At 36.3% G+C, this 11,875-nt stretch overlaps 1 protein-coding gene across 6 annotated transcripts; it reads right to left on the reverse strand.

The window, feature by feature from the left end:
* Positions 1-971: 971 nt before the first annotated feature.
* Positions 972-2,944, reverse strand: LOC136248604 (uncharacterized). Of its 6 annotated transcripts, none has more exons than XM_066040376.1 (10): positions 2,462-2,944; positions 2,272-2,315; positions 2,045-2,141; positions 1,935-1,995; positions 1,717-1,883; positions 1,527-1,666; positions 1,396-1,476; positions 1,257-1,344; positions 1,135-1,203; positions 972-1,083 (listed from the first exon to the last, which is right to left on the reverse strand). In XM_066040376.1, the coding sequence occupies exons 1-4, from the start codon at positions 2,575-2,577 to the stop codon at positions 1,944-1,946; spliced, it is 309 nt and encodes a 102-aa protein (XP_065896448.1). In that variant the 5' UTR covers positions 2,578-2,944; the 3' UTR covers positions 972-1,083; positions 1,135-1,203; positions 1,257-1,344; positions 1,396-1,476; positions 1,527-1,666; positions 1,717-1,883; positions 1,935-1,943. The 6 variants fall into 6 exon arrangements, with proteins under 6 accessions (XP_065896448.1, XP_065896459.1, XP_065896443.1 ...); XM_066040387.1 differs by having other exon boundaries at positions 1,717-1,825; positions 2,462-2,943; XM_066040371.1 differs by having other exon boundaries at positions 1,939-1,995; positions 2,462-2,942.
* Between the last annotated feature and the right edge of the window lie 8,931 nt (positions 2,945-11,875).

Here is an 11,875-nt window from a genome sequence, read left to right on the forward strand (position 1 = left end):
CATTAGTATTTTGGAGGAAGAAGTATATGTAGGTCCACTGGAAAATATGAAGTCAAAATGAACCAATAAAAATATATATATATTTTTTAAAATAAATGAAATATGCCATTTTGTTCATCTTCTTCTCCTTATTATCATTCACTACGATAGTAGTGTATAGTAGGGACCACAAAGGAGTAGGCATGGCCCACGAAATAACATCACCCAAAAACAGCCTCAATTTTCCCAGATGACAATGAGGCAGTATTGGTTAGGTAAAACTAAGCCCAATCAAGCTTTCAGATTGACCCGAAACGCTTTCAACAAGTTGCTACAGAATTTTAAAAATAATTTATTTAACGGAATTTTCTACTGACTAACTGAGTAACTGACTGATGCCTTCAGACAAGCATAACTCGATAATGGCTAAGGCTATGGGCTTGATTTTTTCACTGTTCAACGTTGCTTCGGACAGACAGGTTCCTTTTGGCATACCGTAGCACGTACAATGCATTCTTCATGGACTTACCAGTGTCCTCCTTTGTGTCCCATTCATCTTTGCTGACAGCAAAAACTGTTGATTTGGTGATAACACGTGATGGCTTCCCTTCATAATGGAAATTGTCCATATTTGTCATAGTGGCTATTTTGATAGCAGGGTGCTTTTCAAACAGTTCTTGATTCGTACTGCTGTGTAACGGGTTGAACATACACTGTGAAAAAAGCTCAGAATAATAAGGTCTATAACAGTCTTATTATGTTAGTATTGGAATGAAATAGTACAGCATATATTAATAGATTAGGACTTTACTATAACAAGCTTATTGAATACATTTAAGACGGTCATATATTAGAGATTAAATCACTAATATAGTGCGGTGTATTATCAGACTATACTAAGCCTATTTCAACCATATATTGGTTACTATACTACTGTACTTTTTACTTTCCTATAATCTGTGGCTACCTTAATTAAATAATTTCTATAATTAGAATTTAATTCTGTAAATATGTTAAAACCACAATAGGTACAGCTAGTAAATCAATGTCTCCTTGGCCATGACAGTATCAAATCAATTTCATCATTTATCAGTCTTTATCCAACTGCAGCAGGTAAGACAGTAAATACAATTCACAAGCTTCATTACAAATTACCTGTATTATCATCACTATGTAGAACTCTATGACAATCTGTTAGCCGTCTGGTAGAACTGTCCCACAGCTCTAATATAAAGATGGTAAATATAATGTTTATTCTGGACAATTGTTGGACTTACAGTTTGTAACAATAAGAATCTCATAAAACCGAGTCCTTGTCTGGAAACCTAGTATTACCATGTAGAACGGCGGCTAGGTCCCACAACTCTATTAAAGATGGTAAATATAATGCATATACTGAACAATCATTGTACTTACAGTTTGTAACAATCTTTTAAAACTGAGACGGACAATCCATGTACAACTAAGACAAGTCTGATAAAACCAGGTCTCACAACCCTAAAAGGAGGCAAACATAATTCATATTCTGGATTACTTGGTGTACTTACAGGTGTTATCAGTGAGTCTAACCAGACATAAAACAGCCACTTAGTATGTGACTTTGTTGGGCTAATGTGTACGTAAGCTCACAAGAAGCATCTGATACACTGATAACCAAGTCCAAGAATCTTGTAATCACTAAGTACAACTGAAACAAGACTAAATATAATATAATTTGCATACTCTCAGTGAACTTACTTTTGTTAGCAATACGAGCATGGTCAGTGAAATAAGGACAAACAAGATGGAACAGGTTCTTGAAAGCACTCAACTCATTTACAGTGCCAGACGAGGTAGCAGCCGTCAGCTGTTGATGAAAAACATGAAGAAATGAGACCGGTTCCCAAAAGAAATGATCCACAAACCTAAACAAAGGTAAATATAAATTGTATACTGGACACTCTCAGTGTACTTACTTACAGATGTTAGCAACATGAAGAATCTCCTAGAACTGAGACCAAGTCTGTAATTCCTACCCTATTGAAAAGAAAATGAATAAAAACACAATCAGGCTTAATGCACTTACAGCTGTAAGTAATTAGAAGATGACGTTGAACAACTCCGTGAAAAAAGACCAAAAAGTCCACACATGGTCGCTACCAGATTCTTTAACGGAAGCAGCTGCCATTGAAGGAAACTAACACTGCAGATGTTGTACACTGACAGCCTGTAGAACCAAGAGGTTCGACAAGAAACTGTACCTCTGAAGAGATAATATACAAAATCATAAGAGCAGACCATGCATACTCTTACCGTTGATGGCTGATGAACTGTGTCCACTCATCATCGGCCATAAGCTGAGATAACAGGATATAAAACATCTAATACGTACACAGCAACACCAAAGTTGAATCATTTGCAGGCCATTGTCATACAATACACAATAAACAATTTAATACGGCTAAACCTATCGTACAAGCTATCATTTTAGTCTAATACTTACTCATCTAGAGCTGTTTTTGATGGCTGCCATTGAAGGAATTGTCCACTTGACCGCGCCACTTCACCGCTACTGTAACAGGCCAGCAGAGATGTACAGTTGTGGTCCATAACTATCATCGTGGTGATGGCGCCGATCGCGCACACTCTCTCCGCGAGATACACCGTCCGAGCACACCACCATATCACTCACATTTACAACCTATGATACAACAATAGCGACAAAGATGGCGACTTAATTGCATTTAATACGCATGCGCACACCACTGACCCCTTCAATTTTAGACAAGCATTACTACGAAGTTTTGCAGGTGTGCTAACTGTGCAAGAAAATCTAGATTTGTATGACTCTTAGATTGAATAATTAATTTTTCTGGTATTATATGCTTTGCCATATGAAAATGTGTGTGTATGAAATTATCACAACAAACTGAAGCTAGTTAGCTATAGATATAGTGATTAACAGAAGTGTAGCTACTTATTGTAAAATCATCATGACTTTGTTTGGTACAGTAAAAAAAATCTTAAGTCACATGGGATGGTGAAGCTATAAAAATAAGACAATAATGAGATCTGATGGTGAAGCTAAAAAGTTATCACATTTAGTTAAGTAAACAAAGCCATACGAAGAATGTGTATTAAACTAAAGTATAATCTGTTTCCCATAATATAAGATGGGGTTCATACTAAACTATAAGATAGTTAGTATAATGCAAGACTATACTGAGATTATTTGTATAGTTTAAGCCATTAGATATACCATCTTATATTCCTCTTTTTTCACAGTGATAGCCAACAACAAAGCGTAATGGATACTTCACGTTTCAGACGATATAACTGGGGCGCCGCACCATTTCTTTCTTTGATATGCATGGATTGCAGAGGTGCTTTTTGAACAGTTCTTGATTCGAAATGCTGTGTATTGGGTTGAACATAGCTAACAACGAAAGCGTAATGGATACTTCACTTTTCAGACGATAATAGGGGTGCGGTGCTATTTCAGATGTGGTATGCATGGGTTCACCAGTCATAATAATTTATTTACAAAAAAAAATTAACAAAAAAGTACACAGAAAAATTTGCAATTTTCATCTAGAGTAGGGACCAAAACACATCGATATAAAATACTGAAACAAGCTGGAGTAGTGCATGATATTAAATCACAGTAAAACAATAAGAAGTGTTATATCCCTACTGTGTTCAAGATGCCATAATGGAAATGCACAGTAGTTCTTACTGTGATTTAATATCATGGATTACTCCAACTTGTTTCAGTACTTTTTATCGATGTGTTATGGTCCCTACTCTAGTTGAAAATTCCAAATTTTCTGTGTACTTGTTATTACTAGGACCGCGTCATATACAACCAAGTATATACATACACCAATGTGGCAACCTACCAATGGGACATGTACAAATAGTGCTAGCACTAGCCAGTGAAATGATACACATACAGGCTGTACACGGTCAAGTACAGGTAGTTTAACTGGTATCTGACAATCACAACACTACAATTTTGAATTAAAATTTGACATACGTACACAAAAGCAAGTATGCTATAAGGCCACCAATTGTAGATTCCTTGTTTCCTGTCACCCACCTGCATGGTAGTCATGTGACCTAAATAACAATACTGGCAGGGAGGTCGTGTCATTAGGATGAAGACTAGGTTATTGGATAGGTGGACTCTGATGTGAGTTTCTGATGTTATTTAGTGCATGACATTCAGCCTAATACTATCAGTGAATCTCTTCAAGTAGCCATTGGTATAATAAACTTGTGATGTGCATCAACACAAGTCCCATTCTCTGTCATTCTCAATCTGTTTTTCCTGTGTGAAACATTTGGAAAATTCGTACTGTTGAAGTTGATAGTATAGAGTCAGGCTAGTAAGTACAGTACTAGCTAGCAAGTGTCACTGACACAAGCATGGCAAACCCAGCAGCTCTATACGTAAATGACTTTCTGGCTGCTCAGGAAACACTGCAATACTTCAAATCTAACCTTCTAGAGGTTTGAATCTTAGTAAAATCTTCAAATCACAACTAACCTTGAATCTAGCTCTCCTGAATTTAAGAAAAAAAGAAGCAATTTGGAGTTAATGGGCTCCCTTTAATATCAATATATTAAATAATAGATTTTATCAATATAATAAATATTAGCCACTCGCCTGCATGGTATTTTTTGTCTGACTAGGATGGGAAACGGGGACTTTACAATTGTTGGCCTAATATTATGGCATTAATTACAGACCCTATTGCCACTGGTAGCTAAGACCGGTACATCAGTGGTGTGGAAATGGCAAAGTGATGTGTACACACTATCGCATATGCATTCACAATAATTATACCGGAGATATTTATTGCATGATATATATAATCTTGTTCTTTACACGGAGTGCATCCATTGGCAGCTGGCACAGTAAGTTGAGACTAGTATGGGCAACTGGAAACAGTGGAAACGGAAACCGGAAATGGAAAGTGGGAATGGAAAATGGAAATGGTCAAATCATCATATAAACGTACCCTAGAGTGAAACTTTTGTTTAGTGGCCACCTCTTAAAGACCACCTTCTTATAAAGACCACCTCCATACAAAGGCCACATTGTAATTAGTTCTCAAAAATAGGTGACCTTATAAGACCATTTCATGGTCCGCTGAAAGACCACCCTCTTTACAAAGACCACCTCGTAATAATAGCTAAGATTCCAAGTATGTATTCCATGACTTTATCAAAACAGCTAGGCTCTTACGGTAAAACCTCACTTAGTGTCACCTTTAAAGACCACTTCTATATAAGACTATATTGTAATTAGGTTCTAAAGCTAGATAAGGCCACTTCGTGGTCACCTTTTATAAAGGCCACCTCTTTACATGGTAATATTTGATAAGCTTCAAACATGTATTTCATGACTCATATCAATGTCATCTCTTTGTCCATACTTCACTCAAGTCATATTCCATTATTGCTTAGTTTGTACCAGAACGTGCCAAGTCCTTAGTCTATGCAAGTGAAATGTAGCTAGTACACTACAACCTATATATGTGACCGGGCCTGCAAAAATAGGGCATGTGGGCACATAAAATTTGCCTACTTTTTAAAACTAGCATGGCTGATAACTTTTGATACTATTAAGCCATTGCCATGAAATTTTCAGCATTTATTATGCATTTAATTGGCTTTATAATGCAAGTTATAGGCCTTGTAGTTTTCTCAAACATTATTTATTAATATTAATGACATAATTTTAATCACATTTCTTATTATCTTTAGTACTTGGTTGTACAATTATTATTATTTTTCCACAAGGCTAGAGCAAACTGTGTTTTAGGGATAAAACTACGTACATAACCTTCCTTCCTATAATTATGTCTTTCATAATTCATACACAAATACTGACTGTATTTATTCTGTCTATGTTTAGGTGTTGAAACTAATAGCCCAAATATTCTACCTTGGCTCAAACAAAAACAGATCACAGCCCCCAATAGTGAATAACATTAGAGTCATTTATAGATTTGAGGTTCATTTTGTCTCGTTATAAGGAGTTTTTAAAAAATAGTTGTTCCAATACTGAAAAAAGACGGGGTTAGAATATGTGGTATTGGAACACTGTGTTATGTCCAAGACCTATTAAATGCATATTACCATGATAGCTAACACCCATTCTCAAGCAAATTTGCTTCTTGTAGGTTCACTTTGCCATTGATCTTATTTAGTCTCTGCAAGGGTAACCATTGTGTTAATATGTGTTAATAAGTGTCCAATCCATTCATGTTAACACATTCATTTGGAAACCCTATATCATTATCTACTGTAATTTGCTTTATTTTCGTGCAAAAAATTACATAACAAAAATTTTCGTGTAAAAATATTTTCGTATGATTTATGTAAATGACTGCTCTATTGATTTTGTGTAAAAATTTTCGTGTAAGAAATTTTTGTACAAGTTTTGCATACAAAAATTATTTTACAATGAAAAAAAGCAAATATTTAACCACAGGTTATTGAGCAACAATGTTGTTGTGTACCACTGCATACTTAACTTATTGTGATCAGATAGGTGCACAAGTGTGCATGTGTATATGATAAATCAGAAGCCATACTATTGCTCACCACAGCTGGCACAGCATGCTACCCATCAAAGAGGGAGTGGTCTGATTTACCTAATATCTAATTTGTTTGTAATATTAAAACTGACAACTATACGTTTTGTGTTGGATCACAAAATGCTAAGGGTACTCAGTCATCTAAACGGTGTGTCATGAACCCAGTGAATGGCACAAGTAGAAAATGAGGTACCACCGTCATGTACAGTAGCTGTTAAGTAGTCAGCTAATATTATCAGAGTTAGCAAATACCGGACAACATGCGACTACAAATAGGACCATGAATAGAATCAATATGGGCACGACAAGGAAAGGAAAAACACCAAAACAAAATTATAAGTTAATATATAGTATTAGGTTTAAGGAAGAAAATCCATCCCTCCTGGAGGAAGACTGAGTGTAGCCCTGACTAGACATTGGGTCAATTTGGGCGACCTGCAGTTCAAATCCTGGGGTTCCAGTGGAGGGAGTTTTTTCCGTACTTTGGCCCCTTTTCTGTTACACCTTAGTAGCTACAAGCCTGAAGGCTGCAGCACAAGTTACTGTCACAAGGGCGGGGTGCTTGGGGTGCTGAAGCACCCCCCTCCAAAATTTTACTATGTCCAAACTAGGAAGCTTCCAGAAGTTGCAGTATAGATGTAATTGCATCCTATACATATGCATGGACAATGAAAAGTTGGAAAGAGAAGGGAGAATGGCTAATCTTTACTTAGAATTACTAAGAGGGGTTCAAATTATATTTTTGGTGTGAGACGTAACCTAAAGCTGCTAAAAATCGAAACACTCTAATAGAAAAGTTAACTACTCTAATAGAACACCCATCATACTGTTTGTTTTTTAAGAAGTTTCCAGTGTGTTTTCTTGACCTGTGCACTGCTATCTTACCATTGCTCCAAACATCCTGCCATATACTAATCACTTTCTGTGAACAACTTCTGTTTAATATTATAGTCAGTTATTGCTACATTGATGCTTGGGTTGACATGCTTAAGTAAAACAGTTAATCTCTTAGCATGTATACAGTTAACAAGGCTGCATGTAGTATCTGAGAACTGTTTGTTTTTGCTTTATCAGTACCTAAGTTCTATGCTGAATCTAGCATCAATTGAAGCTAATAAAATTTAATATCATACAGGGTTTGCATTCCCAAACCCCTTGAAGCTCATAGTCAGGTTGCTTAGCATGAAAATGTGGACATGACTGACAAAAGCACCAATTTTTTTCTGTGAGTTCCTTTTGATGCTAGATTAAATTTTTTGATAGGAGCTGCCTCATACATGCTTTCTAGGAAGCCATTCAAGCTCAGAAAATATGCGTTTTTTCTAATTTTATATTTTTTGAATATTAACTTAAAACTATAATATAATTTAGAGCATTTATGATGATAATAGATTGTCATCTAAAGGTAAATTTTTATCTGTGCAAGGTAAAATAATATATTATTTTGTGTCTCTATTACAACTACTCTAATACTACAGTCAGGGTTTAATGTCATTCTGCTCTGTCACATTTGCAACTGCAAAGGTGAGTACATCTCCTTTTTGCATGTGTACCTAGCACCACACCCATTTTTACTCTTGTAGAAACATTGCATGCTTTTGCAGCAATTGGTGTGGTGTTCCACACAGCAATCCATACGTTCTCCTCAAGCATCCATCCCCATCCTTCTGGTAATGGAACAATTTGATAAGCCTGTTCTGAGGTACATCATATTCCTGCCATGCTTTGCATGCTGCAACAAAGAATCCTTGATTGGAGGAAGTCTTTCTGTTCCTGCCTTCCTTCATTCACATACTGAAGTTGAGTTGTTTTATCATATATAATAGCAGTAAAACATTCAAGGAGTTGGAAATTAGCACATTCAGCGTTTAATTTAACATAAGGATGAAGTGTCATGTAGGAAAAAGCTCGAGTCACTTCATCAAAGCAGCTCCATCTTCCCATGCAGACTTCATTCCATGCTCAGAAAATGTGTCACATCCAGTAAAGTTGTGAAACACAGGAAGGGCCAGTGACATTTGTCTTCCCAAATAGTCAAATACTTTTTGACAGTGTGAATTGTTTTCCCTATAACGAACACTATCCAGACATTAAAATTATGATGCAATGATACTGTATATGATTTTTAAGTAGTGGAATTCACCTAGGATAATTACTATTAAATCAGTATCAACAGTGCGGATCCAACAGTCATGGCAGCCATGTATAATTGCAGCCATGTATAATTGCATCATTCAAGTGTACTATATATAAGCCTTGTGTCAGCTTCATGATTACATGAAGCCATAGACATGCTACTTCCCTAATTATAGCTGTATATCCATATCATTCATTAGTGATGACAATTTCTTTGTTGTTTGGATATTTCATTGCTGCAACTTGGTTGCAAAGAAATGCGAATGACTCTTGATTTTTGTTAGATCGAATCTCTGAAGAAATTGGCCAGTAGTTTATACTTTCCATTCACTTTTCTCTTGATTCCTTTCTCTCTCATTGGTTCTTTGATGCTTCTGGATATATACATGTCCCATACTACATCAACTTGTGCAGAACAACTTTCCAACTGTTCTGATACATGTGGGAGAAAGGTTTGATCTGCAGATTCTTCAAAAAGTCAAAACATTGCCAGTGGGAAGCAGGTACACCACAGCAGCTCCTTCAAGCAGCTTGACACCAACAAAATTAGGAGGGTCACTATGCATATTATTTTCTGCAATTTCTACTTTCTACTTTCTGCAATTTCTGGCTCTATTTTTCTCTTTTGGACTACTTAAGGTTACGGGATAGTGAGCGACTGTCGAACAAATTTTTTATTACGTAATTAAGGCGGACTTGGTGTTGTTGTGTTGTTTATCAGCTGGTAACACGCTTAAACTGTTGGGAGAATAATAGCGTGCTGACTGGACAGGTACAAGGCACAAGAAAACACACGTAACAGTACAAGATTATAACATAGAAACAACACACTTAGCAACTGGCGCACCTGTAGGCGCATGCGTAGTTTTACTCTCTAATGAGTGATGGCGATATTTTCCTGAACCAAAAATCAGGGCTTTCAAACAAATTGTTATCATTTTGTACAAACAAACGACTAGTTAGGCTTCTTGTCTAGGTCCTGACGGAGCGGTTTGTAGCGGTTTGTAAGAAATAATGTTTCTAGTGCTTGTGATAGCTATGAATTTAAAAAATAATTTTGTGACCACAGTGTCTTGTTTTAGGCCATTTTGTTGCCATATTTCAGCAACTAGACACATTATTCATAAATCCTCTCATCAGTCCCTCACAAGTGATGTTCTTCAAACCTTAGAATTGTTAGTTAGTTATCATGGTTCTTCATTGGTCTGAATCAGTTTTGGTTCATAGTTTTCACTAATTGACATGGGGACAGCTCATGTTTCCATGACAATATCTAAGTTCCATGTCAATTAATGAGAAGTTAAGAATGCATAATATAAATATTTGGTAACATTGGATAGGAAAAATCAAAACCCGAAATCATGAAAAATGATTTATAGTGTACATGTGGGTTTGTGGTATCCCGTAACCTTAATGTGACAAGATTCATGCCATGCAACTTTGTTTTGCCATATACGTTCACCAGCTGTGATGCATTACTCAAAATAAAGTGATACTGGCAATGCATCTAGAACCCCGAAATAGTTAACGTTATTTAAAAATGAGGTGTATTCTTCTGATTTGTCTGTATTTCCTTTTGGGGCGACATTATTCTTAGGTGGATGAGTTCAGCTGTAAGCAATTTTAGAACAACAGAACTACACTTTTAAATGCTATTGGATTATAAGGCAATACATAATAGTGGATTGTCAAAGGATTGGATCTTAAGGCCATTGTAGAGATACAAAAATAGCTTCAACTTTGTAGTATATATATATATATATATATATATATATATAGCCACAGATTGTCCTGTTACTAGCTACTTCAATCTGACTTTTTACAACTATATGGCCCCATCACCATATTAATTTTTTACAACCAGAGTCCAAAGTCACTTACATATACAGCTAGTTTTGACCACAACTAATCCCCTTATAACATGACAGCGTAAATGCTGGGGTATCATTTGAGCTTATTAAGTTGATAGTTAGGTTGCTTAAGGCCAAATTTTGGGCAAATGTGGGCACATGCAACTGACAAAAGCACCAAATTTTCTCCACTGCCTTAGGTTAAATTTTTTGATAGGAACCATCTCATTCTGAAAAGGGTGTGTCAATCAAAGTACTTTTTGTAATGCCAATCAAAGATGTTTAAAAATTGGTAAGCCATACAAGTGCCTATCCTGATTCTTTTGTACAGAACACAATGTGTTTGTGTTAGGCTACTACAATGAGATAACTTGTTTCTCATCAACCGCCCGCACCAAAATTTTCTTTTGCCCATGCGCACTCATTATTGCATGAGATGGCTTTTTTTAATGTTGTGGTAGTGGGTTTATCACGTAGAAAAGTACTATTTCCATGGAAAACTGCAATCTCATTGAAATACAGACACAATTTTATGAGTGTTTTTTACTTCTGTGTTGATTATCTGTGTTGATTAGAGTGCTTTCAGGAGCATCAACAACCACCGAAGCATCAACAGTGAGTGCTACAGTGTATATTAGACTATACACTAGCATTGGTGCTGCTGCTGCTGCTGCTGCTGCTGCTGCTGCTGCTGCTGCTGCTGCTGCTGCTGCTGCTGCTGCTGCTGCTGCTGCTGCTGTACTGGGGTATGGTATATGACCCCAAGACTAGTGAAACTCTTGTAAAGCTTTGTTACTGAAGTTGAAGTTTATGTGCACTCGGAGTTTTACCCTCAGTGTGCACTAGTGCTTGGTGTGCACCTTGCCAATAACCCAAAATAAAGGATTATTATACTGGTTTTGTACAAATATGCTATGGCTTGTGCAATAATGAGATAATAAGATAACCCACCCGCCTGCATGTGTTACTCTATGAGAAGTTGATGAGAAACAAGTTATCTCATTGTAGTGGCCTTATTACAAGAGCTGACAAACAGCATAGTTACCCCAAAGAAGTTTATTCAGTGAAGACTAATGATATACATTGTTATTGATCTCGAATGTGAGTTACCAACCAAGTAGAAACTACTGTTTGAAAGTACAGATATTATATTAGGTGTGTGCAACAATCAAACCGCTTCTTGTGAAATGTCCTTGGCAACAATAAGGTATAGTTTGCAATTGGTTGAGCTCAGATACATCACAGTATGTATATTTCAATATTAATTTGTGAGAGCAGAGAGAAGTTTGTACTTATAAGAGTAGATAATTAGTTTCCATCATT

Source organism: Dysidea avara, chromosome 1 (genome assembly GCF_963678975.1).
Source record: "Dysidea avara chromosome 1, odDysAvar1.4, whole genome shotgun sequence".
Taxonomy (NCBI): Eukaryota; Metazoa; Porifera; class Demospongiae; order Dictyoceratida; family Dysideidae; genus Dysidea; species Dysidea avara.

Excerpts from the sequence above, each read along its gene's own strand:
- LOC136248604 (XM_066040376.1), bottom strand. The coding sequence starts at position 2,577 with ATGATAGTTATGGACCACAACTGTACATCTCTGCTGGCCTGTTACAGT. Across the intron at positions 2,142-2,271 it reads CAGTTCATCAGCCATCAACG|AGCTGCTTCCGTTAAAGAAT; the intron begins GTAAGAGTATGC and ends TCCTTCAATGGC. Across the intron at positions 1,996-2,044 it reads TCTTCTAATTACTTACAGCT|GGTAGGAATTACAGACTTGG; the intron begins GTAAGTGCATTA and ends TCTTTTCAATAG.